The sequence below is a fragment of the Monodon monoceros genome, unplaced genomic scaffold (genome assembly GCF_005190385.1).
Source record: "Monodon monoceros isolate NGI ecotype Baffin Bay Population unplaced genomic scaffold, NGI_Narwhal_1 Super_Scaffold_13, whole genome shotgun sequence".
In the NCBI taxonomy this organism is placed as follows: Eukaryota; Metazoa; Chordata; class Mammalia; order Artiodactyla; family Monodontidae; genus Monodon; species Monodon monoceros.
This window is the reverse complement of record NW_021703769.1, coordinates 26,305,151-26,322,962: the sequence shown is the minus strand read 5'-3', so window position 1 is coordinate 26,322,962 and position 17,812 is coordinate 26,305,151. Positions and strand designations below refer to the sequence as shown.

Sequence of the window (17,812 nt, the reverse complement as noted above, 5' to 3'; positions counted from 1 at the left end):
GTGTGTGTGTGTGTGTGTGTGTGTGTGTGTGTGTGTGTGTGTGTGTGTGTGTGTGTGTGTCCTCTCTCCTGAATCGCTGAGGCGCCCTGTCTGGCGTGGAGAGTGAGTGCTTCTAGTTAGAAGCCTGGTTCTGGTTCTGATTCTGATCCGCCACTTATGAACTGTGTGATCCTGAGCAGGTTACTAAACCCCTCTCAGTCCATTTCCTCGTCTGTAAAACGGCCTTAATGGGTATACCCGCCTTACGGGGTTGTGAGAGGGTTCAGTGACGTTACACGGGTTGTATACATGAATTATACAAGCTGTATAAAGGGCTTGGCACTTAGGTGCCCAATAATTAACCGTTTTTATTGTTATCACCGAGAGTCCAGACAACACTGCCTCTTCCCCCTGCCCCTGGGGAGCACTAGGTCAGTGCTTCCCAAATTTTAACGTGCTCACAAATCATCAGGGATCTGGTTAAAATGCAGAGCCCCTTTCAGCAGGTCTGGGTGGGGCCTGAGAGTCTGCATTGCTAACCACCTCCCAGTGATGCCACTGGGGCTGGTCCACAGACAACACTTTGAGTAGTGAGAATATAGAGGGGCAGTTCTCAAACTTGAGAATTTTCTGGAAAGCTTATTAAAGCACACACCCCCAGAGTGTTGGATTCAGTAGGCCTGGTGCGGGGCCTGAGAATATGCATTTCTAACAAATTCCCAGGTGCAGCAGTCAGGGATCTCCATGGAAATGGAACCGTTAGTGTGTGTATAAGGAATTGGCTGTGTGATATTGCGGGGGCTGGTAAGTCTGAAATCTGTGAGGGCAGAAAACTCAGGCAGGATTTCTCTGTTACAGTCTTGAGGCAGAATTGCTTTATTTTTCCAGAAGCCTCAAGTTTTGCTCTTAAGCCCTCACCTGATTGGATGAAGCTCGCCCACATCATCCAGACTGATATCTTTTATTTAAAGCCTGCTGATTTTAGATGTTAATCACCTCTATAAAATACCTTAACAGCAACATCTAGACGAGCATTTGACCAAACAAGTGGGCACCATTGTCCAGCCAGGTTGACACATGCAATTAACCATCATACCAGGTTATGAGGATGCTACTTGTCTGGGTACCACACTCTGAGAACCACTGGGCTAGATCATTAGCTCTGGGATCCTGTTGTTTGGATTCCTTTGGTGTGGGGAAATGTTAAAAAAGAAAACATGTTCACATAGTTCACATAGTTGCAGTGGCCGGGCCAGTTGGGGCAGCCACCCGCCTGCCTTTTCCCTCAGATGTCTCCTCTGCCCTGTTCCCCAGGGCCTGCGAGCCTCCATCTTCCTCCCCAGTGACGGCAGAGCAGTCCTGGAAAGAGGGGTTTGAGTTGGACTCAGAAAGGAGCAGGCAGCATCACCCCCTTCACGCCACTCCATCAGTCTAGTGTAAAGCCCATCTCAATCCAAACTTTTTTTTTCCATCTAAGTGTTCTCCCCTCCCACCAGCCCAGGCCCTCTGGTTTGTCAGGGAAACGGACAGGACCCAGATCCTAGGGACCACGCTTGCTCCTCTAGCCTCCCTTGTGTGGCTAGGAAGCAGGTGCTAGGCTCTCAGGACCCTGTCTGTCCGTCTCTCTGTGTGTCCACAGAGCTGGTCTAACGCTTCACTCAGGGCTGTGAGCATCCTGGGCAATCACTGTGCTGTTCTGGGCTTTGGGGGGGCCTCTGTCCAAAGTGCAGGACGGTAAGAGCCGAGTTTTAACATTCTCTTACACGGGTTTACCCCAACCAGAGCTTCTCACACCTTTTCACTGAAATCTCCTAGGAGTTGAGATGTTTTGGGTGCAGATAACAGAAAACCCAGTTCACAGTAGCTCGAACAAGAAGGCAGGGGTTCTGAACTGTTCTCTTTGGCATCTGGTGTAACGTGTGGACCCCATCACAGAATAGCGTTTTTAAAAGCATAACATAAAGTATGTTTGATTATAAAAGAAAGCAACTGTATTGAAAAACAGTTACAAGCTGTGTTTGTCTGGCTCCTCTGAGAAACACATGCCAAGACAAGATTTAACAGGCCAGAGTTTGGCCTGTGAGACGAGGGGGAGGGAGCCTGTGGAGGCTAAGGGAGCTGTCACCCCACCAAGGCCAATCCCAGTGAGGGAGAGAGGGAAGGAAGGGTGGGCGAAGTCTCCTAATTCCCTGTGGCCTGACGGAAGTTCAACGAGGCCTGTGGAGGCCTCAAGCCCGAGTCGCTGTCAGGAGTCCCCTGTCTCCCAGGAGTGGGCCAGCCTTCGGGTCCTTGCATCCGCATCGATGGCCTGGCAAGCTGGGCTGGATTTCTGCCACAGCAGCTGGTGCTCTGTCAGCTACTCTCCTGCAGTCAGAGGCCTGCGGGTACTTCTCACGGGGCCACCACAAATATTAACACATTCTTTATGCTGTAGGAATATATGTTCTTTTCATTAACAATTAAAGAGAGTCTAACAGCAAGCCCAGCCGTTACCATAATTTCAAGGTCATAATGAATATAACCAGTATTTGGAGATAGATACCGACAACAGTTGTAATGTGATACGAAAATAATGGGTTTTTTTTTTTTGAGCACAAAGTCACAGGCCTGGCTAATACTACTAGGATTTCTTGCCTGCTTTCATAATGGAAGGAAATGTGAAAATCTGGTCAGGAATTAATGAAAATAAAGATGAAAAGTTTTTTCTCATTCAAGCTTACAGACCCCAGGGAATTTCCTTTAATGATGAAAGGTCAACTCCAGGGCTGGTTCAGTGGGCAGTTCAACACTGTCACCAATTCCCAGCTCAGTGGGCTGACTGCTCCTCTCAGTCACAACAAGGCTGCTGCAGCTCTAACTCACCTCCTCACATCTCCACCTGCCGCAAGAATAAGGGAATACCCTGGTCTTGTGGCCCTTTTGAGGAAGACACAAATTCCCAGAAGTCCCTGCAACAGACTTCCCCTCACATCCTGCTGGCTCATGCCTGAACCGATCACATGGCAGGGACATGGGACCACTGTGAGGGCTCAGACACCCCCAGAGGGTGGGGCTACTGGAAAGAGGAGATCCAAATGGGGCTCTGTTGGCAGGGAAAAAAGAGAATCGTTGCTGGGGAGACCACCAACCGCATCTGCAACACCCACTGAATGCCCCGTGATGAACGGGCCCCAGGGGCCAGGCAGGGGGAGGCAGGAGGTGAAGGGCTATGAGTGGCCACAGGTGGTACAAAATCAAAGTATGGTTCATTTAAATAATCCACTAATATTGTTTTCCAATCAATAACATATCTTTTAATAAAAGTATTTTCCTCCCAAATCATCAAGTAAGACTGATGCTCCCAGATGTAGCACCGTGTTTATCACATGATTCTGTTTACTCCCTCACACTTTGCAGGAGCTGAATGAGCCCCAGGCTTGTGAAAGACAGATTTAACCAGGCTGGATTTGTCACCTACTGGCTGGGTAACTTTGAGCAGAGTGCTTGGCCTCTCTCTTCCTTGGTTTCCTTGGCTGCAAAATGGGGATAATATTAATGCTTACATACAAGTGTTTTAAAAAGCTTTAATGAGGATCGGAAGTTGGTTTTCGGCTGTGGTGGCAAAGGCAACTACCAGTGTAAACCCAGGGCTGAGAATTTTCTACAGTGACTATGACTTGTATAATAATAATTTAAAAAGTTTTCAAGTACTGTACAGACACACAAGGTTACAAGCACTCTTAAAAGGTAGTCACATGGCTAGCTGTAATTTGTAGGTCAAGATTGAGCTCAAAGTTGCCTAAGAGTACCTCCCATCAGGAAACTTGCACAAGTCTCTTAGATAGCCTCATCCACCAAAGGGCAGACAGCAGAAGCAAGAAGAATGACAATCCTGCAGAGTGGAACAAAAATCACGTTCACAGAAAGATAGACAAGATGAAAAGGCAAAGGGCTAAGTACCAGATGAAGGAACAAGATAAAACCCCAGAAAAACAACTAAATGAAGTAGAGATAGGCAATGTTCCAGAAAAAGAATTCAGAATAATGATAGTGAAGATGATCCAGGACCTCAGGTAAAGAATGGAGGCAAAGATCGAGAAGATGCAAGAAATGTTTAACAAAGATCTAGAAGAATTAAAGAACAAACAAACAGAGATGAACAATTCAATAACTGAAATGAAAAATACACTAGAAGGAATCAATAGCAGAATAACTGAGGCAGAAGAACAGATAAGTGACCCAGAAGACAGAATGGTGGAATTCACTGCTGCAGAACAGAATAAAGAAAAAAGAATGAAAAGAAATGAAGACAGCCCAAGAGACCTCTGGGACAACATTAAATGCAACAACATTCGCATTATAGGGGTCCCAGAAGGAGAAGAGAGAGAGAAAGGACTCGAGAAAATATTTGAAGAGATTATAGTCGACAACTACCCTAACATGGAAAGGAAATAGCCACCCAAGTTCAGGAAGTGCATAGAGTCCCATACAGGATAAACCCAAGGAGAAACACGCCAAGACACATAGTAATCAAATTGGCAAAAATTAAAGACAAAGAAAAATTATTGAAAGCAGCAAGGGAAAAACGACAAATAACATACAAGGGAACTCCCATAAGGTTAACAGCTGATTTCTCAGCAGAAACTCTATAAGCCAGAAGGGAGTGGCATGATATACTTAAAGTAATGAAAGGGAAGAACCTACAACCAAGATTACTCTACCTGGCAAGGATCTCATCCAGATTTGATGGAGAAATCAAAAGCTTTAAGACAAGCAAAAGCTAAGAGAATTCAGCACCACCAAACCAGCTCTACAACAAATGCTAAAGGAACTTCTCTAGTGGGAAACACAAGAGGAGGAAAGGACCTACAAAAACAAACCCAAAACAATTAAGAAAATGGTAATAGGAACATACATATTGATAATTACCTTAAAGGTGAATGGATTAAATGCCCCAACCAAAAGACACAGGCTTGCTGAATGGATACAAAAACAACACTCACACATATGCTGTCTACAAGAGACCCACTTCAGACCTAGGGACACGTACAGACTGAAAGTGAGGGGATGGAAAAAGATATTCCATGCAAATCGAAATCAAAAGAAAGCTGGAGTAGCTATACTCATATCAGATAAAATAGACTTTAAAATAAAGAATGTTACAAGAGACAAGGAAGGACACTACATAACGACCAAGGGATCAATCCAAGAAGAAGATATAACAATTATAAATATATATGCACCCAACATAGGAGCACCTCAATACATAAGGCAACTGCTAATAGCTATAAAAGAGGAAATCGACAGTAATACAATAATAGTGGGGGACTTTAACACCTCACTTACACCAATGGACAGATCATCCAAACAGAAAATTAATAAGGAAACACAAGATTTAAATGACACAATAGACCAGATAGATTTAATTGATATTTATAGGACATTCCATCCAAAAACAGCAGGTTACACTTTCTTCTCAAGTGCACACAGAACATTCTCCAGGATAGATCACATCTTGGGTCACAAATCAAGCCTCAGTAAATATAAGAAAATTAAAATCATATCCAGCATCTTTTCTGACCACAACGCTATGAGATTAGAAATCAATTACAGGGAAAAAGACATAAAAAACACAAACACACATGGAGGCTAAACAATACGTTACTAAATAACCAAGAGATCACTGAAGACATCAAAGAGGAAATCAAAAAGTACCTAGAGACAAATGACAATGAAAACATAGTGATACATACCTATGGGATGCAGCAAAAGGAGTTCTAAGAGGGAAGTTTATAGCAATACAAGCCTACCTCAAGAAACAAGAAAAATCTCAAATAAACAATCTAACCTTACACCTAAAGGAACTAGAGAAAGAAGAACAAACAAAACCCAAAGTTAGCAGAATGAAAGAAATCGTAAAGATCAGAGCAGAAATAAATGAAATAGAAACAAAACAATAGCAACGATCATAAAACTAAAAGCTGGTTCTTTGAGAAGATAAACAAAATTGATAAACCATTAGCCAGACTCATCAAGAAAAAGAGGGAGAGGAGTCAAATCAATAAAATTAGAAATGAAAAAGGAGAAGTTACAACAGACACCACAGAAATACAAAGCATCCTAAGAGACTACTACAAGCAACTCTATGCCAATAAAATGGACAACCTGGAAGAAATGGACAAATTCTTAGAAAGGTATAACCTCCAAGACTGAACCAGGAAGAAAGAGAAACTATGAACAGACCAGTCACAAGTAATGAAATTGAAACTGTGATTAAAAATCTTCCAACTAACAAAAGTCTAGGACCAGATGGCTTCACAGGTGAATTCTATCAAACATTTAGAGAAGAGTTAACACCCATCCTTCTGAAACTCTTCCAAAAAATTGTGGAGGAAGGAACACTCCCAAACTCATTCTATGAGGCCACCATCACCCTGATACCAAAACCAGACAAAGATACTACAAAAAAAGAAAATTACAGACCAATATCACTGAAGAATATAGATGCAAAAATTCTCAACAAAATACTAGTAAACAGAATCCAGCAACACATTAAAAGGATCATACACCACGATCAAGTGGGATTTATCCCAGGGATGCAAGGATTCTTCAGTATATGCAAATCAATCAATGTGATACACCATATTAACAAATTGAAGAATAAAAACCATATGATCATCTCAATAGATGCAGAAAAAGCTTTTGACAAAATTCAACACCCATTTATGATAAAAACTCTCCAGAAAGTGGAGCATAGAGGGAACCTACCTTAACATAATAAAGGCCATATATGACAAACCCACAGCAAACATCATTCTCAATGGTGAAAAACTGAAAGCATTTCCTCTAAGATCAGGAACGAGACAAGGACGTCCACTCTCACTACTATTATTCCACATAGTTTTGGAAGTCCTAACCACGGCAATCAGAAAAGAAAAAGAAATAAAAGGAATACAAATTGGAAAAGAAGAAGTAAAACTGTCACTGTTTGCAGATGACGTGATACTATACATAGAGAATCCTAAAGATGCCACCAGAAAACTACTAGAGCTAATCAATGAATTTGGTAAAGTTGCAGGATACAAAATTAATGCACAGAAATCTCTTGCATTCCTATACACTAATGATGAAAAATCTGAAAGAGAAATTAAGGAAATACTCCCATTTACCACTGCAACGAAAAGAATAAAATACCTAGGAATAAACCTACCTAGGGAGACAAAAAACCTGTATGCAGAAAACTAGAAGACACTGATGAAATAAATTAAAGATGATACAAACAGATGGAGAGATATACCATGCTCTTGGATTGGAAGGATGAATATTGTGAAAATGACTATACTACCCAAAGCAATCTACGGATTCAATGCAATCCCTATCAAATTACCAATGGCATTTTTTACAGAACTAAAACAAAAAACTTAAAATTTGTATGGAGACACAAAAGACTTCCAGTAGCCAAAGCAGTCTTGAGGGAAAAAAACGGAGCTGGAGGGATCAGACTCCCTGACTTCAGACTACACTACAAAGCTACATAATCAAGACAATATGGTACTGACACAAAAACAGAAAGATAGATCAATGGAACAGGATAGAAAGCCCAGAGATAAACCCATGCACCTATGGTCAACTAACCTATGACAAAGAAGGCAAGGATATACAATGGAGAAAAGACAGTCTCTTCAATAAGTGGTGTCAGGAAAACTGGACAGCTACATGTAAAAGAATGAAATTAGAACCCTCCCTAACACCATACACAAAAATAAACTCAAAATGGATTCAAGACCTAAATGTGAGACCGAACACTATAAAACTCTTAGAGGAAAACATAGGAAGAACACTCTTTGACATAAACGACAGCAAGATCTTTTTTGATCCACCTCCTAGAGTAATGGAAATAAAAACAAAAATAAACAAATGGGACCTAATGAAACCTAAAAGCTTTTGCAAAGCAAAGGAAAATACAAAAGATGAAAAGACAACCCTCAGAATGAGAGAAAATATTTGCAAACGAATCAATGGACAAAGGATTAATCTCCAAAATATATAAACACCTCATGCACCTCAATATTAAAAAGACAAACAGCCCAATCCAAAAGTGGCCAGAAGACCTAAATAGACATTTCTCCAAAGAAGACATACAGATGGCCAAGAAGCACATGAAAAGCTGCTCAACATCACTAGTTATTAGAGAAATGCAAATCAAAACTACAATGAGGTATCACCTCACACCAGTCAGAATGGCCATCATCAAAAAATCTACAAACAACAAATGCTGGAGAGGGTGTGGAGAAAAGGAAACCCTCTTGCACTGCTGGTGGGAATGTAAATTGATACAGACACTATGGAGAACAGTATGGAGGTTCCTTAAAAAACTAAAAATAGAATTACCATATGACCCAGCAATCCCACTCCTGGGCATATACCCAGAGAAAACCATAATTCAAAAAGACACAGGCACCCCAATGTTCATTGCAGCACTATTTACAATAGCCAGGTCATGGAAGCAACCTAAATGCCCATTGACAGACAGATGGATAAAGAAGATGTGGTACATATATACAATGGAATATTGTTCAGCCATAAGAAGGAATGAAATTGGGTCATTTGTAGAGACGTGGATGAATCTAGAGACTGTCATACAGAGTGAGGTAAGTCAGAAAGAGAAAAACAAATATCGTATATTAACGCATATATGTGGAACCTTGAAAAGTGGTACAGATGAACCGGTTTCCAGGGCAGAGATTGAGACACAGATGTAGAGAACAAACATATGGACACCAAGGGGGGAAAGCGGCGTGGGGCGGGGGTGGTGGTGTGAAGAATTGGGAGATTGGGAGTGACATGTATACACTAATATGTATAAAATGGATGACTAATAAGAACATGTTATACAAAAAAATAAATAAAAATTCAAAAAAAAACCCCAAAAAACAAATTTGCATAGCTTGTTATACTTTATATCCAACCTCAGTGTCTACCTTTGCAAAATTTTGGGACTAATGGTACATGGAACCTAACTGAGATGCTGTGATTTAAATAAGAGAGGATTTTTTATTCAAATTAAGTACATATAGGATTCCAGCTTTAGTGGGCGTTACTGTCTCCCCAGTATCCATTCCACTGCGGCTCCCCCATTCTATAGTGTAGATTCTATTTGGACTGAGTTTTTCCAGTGATCCCATCTGTATCGCCTATGTTTTCCTGTCTCCTGAGTAAAATTCTCTCACTTCCATTTTATGAGTTTTGTCAAGTGGCCCCTTAGTTATCTATAAATGCGTAATTCTAATTACACATAATTCCAGTGTTTCCATTTGGTGTTTGGAGGCTATCTTTAAGGAGTCTGAGATTTTCTGTCCCTTTTCCTGTTGACAAAGGGAGAAAAGCAAAACAATTTCTATAGTAGTATCATATGCAGTAGTTTTCTTGTAGTTATCCCTCCACATAATTATAGCCAACACTCAACTGCCCTTTAAGAAAATTCATGATATGACTTTCTAGACAGAATTTAGAAACTAATTAATTACAATACAACAGACTTCTTTACCAAAAATACATTCAAGGGCTCCTTTTAAAAAGCAAACTTCTGTTGCACATAATTAAAGAATCATAGACCTTGATGGGTCTTTTATGATCATCTTTACAAATAAATTGAGATGAAGTATTCTTTTCAAGGGAATGATCACTTTGTTATTTTCACCCAGTGTTTTCACCCAATGGGATCTATGTAGCCGTAATAAAGAACGAGGACATTCTGTATGAGCTGAAATGGAGAGATGCTCAGGATAGAATGTGAAGTTGAAAAAGGTGCAAGCTGGTCAATCTTAGCATCTCTAGATGTGGAGCAAACAGACAATTGTGGTGGAATAGCACCAGCTGTGTATTCTTGCCAAAAAGTGGAACCTGAATGTAACCAAACCTCTAGAGCTAAGTTTCATTTATAGGAAATACAAAGAAAAGAGGAATACTTTAAATGGTGCTACAAGGAAACAGACCAACCCAGAATATGGAACAGTGCACAGGACAATTGGTTTGTACACCTAGTCAATGGCAGGGGGAAAGGAGGGAGGACTGTCCTCAATTAAAAGAGACTTAGGTGTCATAACAACCAAATGCAATGTAGGGAGCTGTTTAGGTCTGGACTTAAACCTATCATAAAAGGACATTTTTGAGATAATCAGGGGAATTTGATTATGGACTGCAGAATCAGGAGCTAAGACATCATTATTAATTATGTCTTGTATGATAATGGTATTATGGTTATATAGCAGAGTGTCAATTTTTTGAAAACAAGATGCACACTGAAGTCTGTAAGGGTGAAATAACATGACATCTGGGATTTGTTTTCAAATGAAAGTTTGATAATTTTGAATTTGTGTATTTGCTTTTGATATGTCAGAAAATTTTAATGTAAAATAGTAAATAGAGGGCTTCCTTGGTGGCGCAGTGGTTGAGAGTCCGCCTGCCGATGCAGGGGACGCGGGTTCGCGCCCCGGTCCGGGAGGATCCCACATGCCGCGGAGCGGCTGGGCCCGTGAGCAATGGCCGCTGAGCCTGCGTGTCCGGAGCCTGTGCTCCACAACGAGAAAGGCCACAACAGTGAGAGGCCCGCGTACCGCAAAAAAAAAAGTAAATAGAAAATGCAAGATGAAAAAAATAAAGCTTTAATGAGGAAATGTGTATAAGATCCTTGTGCCTGGTTCATTGTCGAGAAGTATTAGCTTCTAATATTACCACTGTTTAGGAACTATTCCCCTAAAGTTGTTTCTGTTTCTGCGTCCCAAGACTCCGTGGCTTGAAACAACAATCATCTCTTATTTAGCTCATGAGCCTCCGGCTTGGGCAGCACTTGACAGGGAAGGCTCAGGGCTGCTCCAGCATCTACCTGGGCAGATTTACTGAGGGCTGGAGGATTCACTGCCAAGCTGACTCACTCGCTCCGCTAGCAAGTTGGTGCTGGCTGCTGGCTGCTGGCTGCTGGCTGGGAGTTCAGCCAGGGTTGGGGGCTGGAAGACTCAGTTGCCCCCAGTGTGGGCTTCTCCACGTGACCTGAGCTTCCTCACAGCATGGTGGCTGGGTTCCAAGGGTGACCATCTCCAAAGAGAAAGCTGTGTGGAAGCTGTGTTGCCTTTTATGACCCAGCACTGGAATTCCCACAGCATCACTTCTGCTGTACACAATTAGTTGAGACAGTCCTGAAGGCTCACGCAGATTCAAGGGGACGGACATTGACTTTCCTCTTGTTGGAAGGTGGTGGGTAGCAAGGTTGTGGAAGACGTGTGGGACTGGGAATATCGTTCTGATTGCTTTTGGAAACGACAGTCTGGTGGGACTAGATATTAGGTGATTTCCAGTCTCAACAACCCTGATATATCACCATGCAGGAAGTTTATTTTCCACTCTTTAGGATTATTCCCTTAGGAGGACATCTCCTGGAATAGGCATGTCAGTGACTAACAAGGCTTTAAACAATAAAGGCTTTTCATTATCTTATATAACAAGAAAGCTGGAGGTAGGCAGTTCCAGGTTTAGGGATGTGCTCAAAGGTGCCTTTAAAAGCCCAGGCTTCTTCTCTTTGTCCACTCTGCCTCCTCAGTGTGTTGGGTTTCTGTCATCAAACTTGTCACCTTATGGATGTGAGATGGCTGTTGTAGTTGCAGGTATCACCTCCTCAGATGTAGCATTCAAACAAGGGGCAGGCACTTTCTCTCTCTCTCTCTCTCTCTCTCTCTCTCTCTCCCACCGCCAATCTCTCCCCAACCCTAATATTTTTAACAAGGATGAAATTCTTTCCTCAAAGCCCCAAGCAGATATCTCCTTAGGTCTCTTTGGCCAAAACAGGTCACATGGTTTCCATTAGCTGCAAGGGAGGCTGGGAAAACAAGTATCTGGTCTTTCTAGCCTCCATCCTGAGAGGTGGGCTTTGTCAGCCAGGAAGAAGAGGAAGAGGAGTGGCTTTAGGGAAGTCAACCAACAGGGGTGGGGGTGGCGGTTACTAGATCAAAAGGTATGAACTGTTAAAAAAAATTTTTTTATTTGAAATTTAATAAAACAGAAAGTGCCCAAATTATTAAGGATATAGCTTGATGAATTTTCACAAGGTGAACACTAGTACCCAGATTATACACAGAGCATTGCCAGCCCCTCAGCAGCTCCCCCAGACCCCTTTTCACCCACCACCACCAGTCACTGACGGCATAGGTTCCTTTTGTCTGTTTTGGGACTTTAAATAATTGGAATCATGCAGTACAGCTACATTGTGTCTGGTTTCTCTCCTTCAACATTATGTCCGTGCGATTCATCCATACTGATGTGGGTAACTGTAAATTGTTAAGCATTGTTGTATACTATTCCATTGAGAGAATATCTATTCATTTGAGAGTTTCAAGGTTGGAGTTATTATGAATTGTGCTGCTTGGACATTGCCGTGCATGTCCATGGCTGCCCACGTGCACATGTTTCTGTCACGGAGTTACCTAGGAGAGGAATCGCTGGGTCACAGGGGTGCCTGCCTTCAGTTTTAGTGGAGGCTGCCCAACAGTTTCCCAACAATGCAGTGTGTGAGCGTTCCAGTTTCTCCACATCCTCACCAGCACTTGGTAGTGTCTGCCTTTACTTTTACCATTCCTGGGGAGTGTGTAGTGCTATCATATTGGGGTTTTCATTTGCGTTTCCCTGAAGACTATGGGTCAGTGCCTTTTCATTGCTTACTCTGTGTCATCTCTCGCGAAGTGCCCGGTCAAGTCTTTGCACAGCTGTGAACCGTTGGAAGCCCTGGATGCACACTGAGTAATTGTTTTCCAAAAGATATGTGCACGTGTGGCTGCCCCTGCGCCACTGCCAGTGCTCCAGTATTTTGGGTACCCCATCTTCTGGGCACACACAACCCTGAACCAGGGTGCACAGCATGGCAGGCAGAGCAGGGCTGGGTTTTTAGCTCCCACTGCCCCCACCGCTGGGAGCCCTTCTTGCAACAACCCGCGGCCATGCCTGATGGCCCTGCCCGCCTCACATTGTACCAAGAGCCTTGCTTTGACCAGCTGGGCCATGCTCAGAGGAGATGAGAACGAAATGAGAGTTTGCTCAGGCTGGGTGCATTTATGCTGGAGAAAAAAATGGCTCCGGGGCACTTGCTCAGTGGCTGCAAATAACCAAAGGGCTGTTCTGGGGCCCAGGAACCAGATTTGTTGTAGGAGGTCTAGAGGCCAGAACCAGGCAGGCGAATTTTAACTCAACACAGGTTAGGCTGTGAAAGTTCCATGAGGTCTGGGTTACTGCTGTGGCATAAAGCCAAGCACACAGTAGGCACCTAATATGTACCTTCTGGATGAAATGACTGCTTAATAGAGCTATCCTGCCGTGGAATGCGCTGTCAAGGGGTGGGGGAAGGTAGTGAGCTCCCTGGCACTGTGAATGTGAAAGGTCAGGCAGGTGACCATTGTGGAGGGATGTCACAGAGGGAGCAATGCCTTTGGTGCCTGCTGCCCTGCATGGTATGAAAGATTCTCCCAACCCCTAGACTCTGTGAAGCTTTGAATTATCCATGCTGGGATTCAATAAAGGCAGGCTGATTGCAGTATTAGCTGAAGCAAAATCTAATTAGGAAGGCAAATTGATTTCCAAAAAAAGAAGTGGATGATGTGTCCCCAGGACTGTTAGAAATGGCTTTTTAATTGTCTGCTCCTTTGTATTATTCATGCAATTGTGTGCCTTTGTGAGCTCAGTCGTCTCTCACTTTCCTTCCCACTTCCCTCTCTCCCTCCCACCATGCTTAGCACCTTCTCTGTCCCAACCCCTTCAAGGCTGGGCTGGGCCATTCCTCAGGGACAGCTGGGGGGCCCTCGGGGAAGATGGAAACAGAAAAATGCTGGGGAGGGGCCCCTGGGGAGGGGCCCCAGGCCCCCAAGCCCACGGGCCAACAGGGAACTACACAGAGCTGAGAGCCAACCTTTCTGCCCTCACCCCCAACCCAGGTAGCCCGGTCGCAGGGGAAGGGCATCTTCCTCTTCCGGAGGCTGAAGGACATCATGGACTGGAAGAAGGTGAGCTTGCCCCTCCCCCTTCCTCCCCATCCTTCCTTTGCCCTTGCATGGATGAGGGGCCCCTCCTCCTTGCCCTCAAAGCTTGGAGGGCTGGCCAAGAAGCTCTGCCCACAGGTCTGCCTATGGGTGCAGGGTCTCTGGAGCCAAATTGCCTGGGTTCAAATCCTCACCTTGTCACTTAATAGCTGTGTGACCTTGGGCAAGTCATTTCACCTCTCTGTGCCCTTGTGAATCAGTGAGTTAATATGTCTAAGAGAACGGTGCATCCTTTTCCTGGGCCTCCTGCTCACTTGGTTGCGGAGAGTTTGGCTAACTCTTCCTCCAGGTCCTGGACTGAGCCTGAGGCAGGTCCCTCCCTCCCCCAACCCCGTCCTTGTCACAGCAGAAATCCTGGTCCCAATCCTGCCTCAGCAGCTGTGTGGTCCTGGGGAAACTGCTGAACCCCTTAGGGATGATAACGTGCAGGGTGGGTGTGAGGGGCAGGATGACAGAACTCCACAACGGGCACCTACCGTGTCAGCAGGCTCACAGCAGGTGCTCAATAAATGAATTTTTCCTCCCCACCGTGTGTCCTGATTCCTCCCATGAAACTGTCGGGACACCGCCACGAAGAATCTCACCAGCTTGGAGGCTCAGCCGGCTCCAAGCGCTGTCAACCCCTCTGGCAACCACACGAGTATAGGTGGGGGTAGCCCTGGGTCCCAGAAAGAGAAGACCTGGCTGCCTCGATATTGAAGCAGCTTGGGGGTGGGGGTGATGGTAGGTGTAGAAAATTCTGGCCCTTGGGCCCAGAACCCCTGAGTTCCAGCACTCACTGCCACTGGCTGTTGTGTGACCTTACCAGGTGTGTGACATTTGCCTTTGGGCCTCGGTTTTCTCACAAGGTTACTGTGAAGGGGACAGTGGGTGGGAAAGGGCGTTGCAGATGGTGAGGTGAAAAGGAGCATGCTATCCTCCTGAGATGGGCTGGCCTGCAAAGAATTAGCAGGTAGAGAAGGGAGAGGAATGTCCTTGGAGGCCTGGGTGGTACTCCAGGCAGCACTGACCAATGGAACTTTCTACAGTGGTGGGAATGGTGCACACCTGTGCTCTCCAATGCCCTGACCACTAGCGACATGTTGATATACTGAACACTGGAAATGAGGCTAGTGCGACTGAAGGACTGGATTTTTAATTTATTTCCTCTTTTATTGCGGTAAAATATACATAAAATTTACCAGTTTAACTCTATTTGTGTACAATTCAATGGCATTAAGTACATTCATAGTTTTGTGCAACAGTCACCACCATCCATTTCTAGAACTTTTTCATCTTCTCCAGCTGAAACTTGTAGCCATTAAACACTAATCCCCTCCTGCCCCCCTGCCCCCAGCCCCTGGCAACCACCCTTCTACTTTCTGTCTCTATGAATTCCACTACTCTATGTACCTCATATAAGTGGAATTATACAATATTTGTCCCTTTATGTCTGGCTTATTTCACTTAGCATGAAGCCTTTAAGGTTCCTCCATATTGTAGCATGTAACATCATTTCCTTTTAATCAATTTAAATATAAATGTACATAGCCACATGTGGCCAGCAGCTGCCCTACCGGGAAGCACAGATCTAGAGGTTAAATACCCAGGCTCTGGGCCCAGCCTGTGTGGGTCCACTTCCCAGCTGTACCACCAGTTGGCTGTGTTACCATGGGCAAGTCACTCCCCTTCACTGTGCTTCAGTTTCTCATCTGTAAAACGGGAATAACATTAGTACTTTCCCGACAGGGTTGATTTAAGGATCAGATCATATACCCCCAAGTAGAGTGCCTATCACAATGCCTCGTATACAGGAAATGCTAAAAAAAAATGTTAATAACAATTATTATTACAACTAGGACACAAGAAGTTCTGATGACCAGAAAGATGATATTCCCGTGGAGAACTATGTAGCTCAGCATTACATCGAAAATCCCTACCTGATAGGAGGTAAGATGGCTGTCTCTGCTCCTGCCCTTCCATGGAATGGTCGGTCAGTCAGTCAACAAGCCTTGATTAGCAGCCCAACGTGGGCTCAGCCTGACACCAGGCATGATGGGATGCAAAGACAGAATCCCACCCTGCATGCTCCCACCTCCCAGCCGTTGCCCCTAAGGTTGCCCCTGCCTGGCATGCCCTTCCCTCTCCCTTCCTGGTTCACTAAAATCCTCTTCATTCTTCAAGAACCAGCTCCTTCATGCGTTTATCCAACAAATATTTACAAAGTGCCTAGTCAGTGCCAACCATTGTCCAGAGTGCTGGCTGCCCACCCTGCTCTCTTGGAGCTTACACTCCAATGAGCAGACAGCAATAAACCAGAAACAAAGAAGTAAGATAGTTCCACACAGCGGTGAGTGTTAGGAAGTAAATCAAGTGCAGAGTGAGGGAGGGCCTCTCTGCAGAGGTGACGGGAGCTGAACCCGGAATGACAGCTAGGAGTCACCCGTGGGTAGATTTTGAGGCCCGGGGAGCTGTAAGGGCCAAGGGCCTGAGGCGGAACCAGGCTATGGCGCATGAAACCTTCTCGGATTTCCCCAGGCCGTCTCCACCTCTGCTTTTCCCACACAGGGGCCGTGAAGTACAGACACGTCAGGCAGTATGTGAGGAGGGGCGTCTTGGGAGGGTCTGGTCTGAGAGGAGCCAGTGCTCCGAAGGGGACAACATCACTTACCTCCTCTCACTTCCTCAGGCAATGTCCTTCCGCCGGGTCAGTCTGTGGCGTCTTCTCCACCCCTCCCTTTCCCAGTGACCCCATCCTCTCTCGTGGCTTTAACCACCACCCAGATCCAGTGACTCCCAGCTTTCTGTCTGCAGCCGATACCTTGCCCCGCACCCCAGACCCTGCAGCCTGTATCATCCCCTCGCAGGCATCTCTCAGCAACTCGAATCCAACAGGACTAAAATCCAGCCCTTGTCCTCCCCCCACCATCTGGCTCACCCACCAGCCTCCCGCCAGGGACACAGCCCTCGCACCCCCAAGCCAGAAGGTGGAGACCATTCTGGGAGCATCCCTCTCTTCCCTCCCACATCCGGTTCTTCATCAAGCTCCCATGCAGCTTTTGAACCTGCTGGCCACCTCCATCCCAGTTCCGGACACTGTCCTCTCCCTCCAGGGCAACACGCCAGCCTCCGCACTGATGCCCACTGCTCTGGCCCCCTTCACTCCACTCCAAACACAGTTGCCAGAGGGATGGGACACCCTTCAGTAGCTTCCCATGGTTGGTGGAACAAAATCCAAAAACTGCACATGACCTGGCCTCTGCTGACCTCACTGACATATCCTTCCACTCTGCCCTTGGACCAAGCTCTTTGTCGCCTCTGGGCCTCTAACCAGGCAGCTCCTCCTGCGCGAAGGCCCCGCCCCCTCTGGGCTAGGCAGGCACCCAGTACCTCCTGTGTCTCACTGGGATTCACATCTGCCTGTCAAATGTTGTATCCCCCAAACCTAGCATGGTAACCAATCAATATTCGTTACACTGATTAATTCTTTCCTTGCCTGACAGGCCGCAAGTTTGACCTGCGTGTCTACGTGCTGGTGATGTCGGTGAGTGACCAGTACATGTGCCTTCCTCCAGTGGCGGGGAAGGGACAGTTGGACTGGGGGACAGGGGCAGAAGCCATTCTGGGGGCACCCGTGTGAGCTGTCTGGTTTAATCTGCCTGGGAGAGCCCAGGGGGTGGGTAAACAGATCCAAGCTTTGCCGTCTCAGAGACCCCGGCAACTGGATTGTCACTCTGCCTTCCTTCTTTATTCATTCAGTCGTCCATGGTAACCACAGCTAGCATTTATTGAGCACC

The 17,812-nt window shown here is 45.2% G+C and overlaps 1 protein-coding gene across 1 annotated transcript in view; it reads left to right on the top strand.

The window, feature by feature from the left end:
* TTLL9 (tubulin tyrosine ligase like 9) overlaps positions 1–17,812 on the top strand; it is a 45,828-nt gene that overhangs the window by 8,115 nt on the left and 19,901 nt on the right. Inside the window, exons 4-6 of the mRNA XM_029221884.1 lie at positions 13,932–14,000; positions 15,875–15,965; positions 17,519–17,559. Of these exons, the coding sequence (XP_029077717.1) occupies positions 13,932–14,000; positions 15,875–15,965; positions 17,519–17,559 (201 nt within the window). The remainder of the gene's footprint in view (positions 1–13,931; positions 14,001–15,874; positions 15,966–17,518; positions 17,560–17,812) is intronic.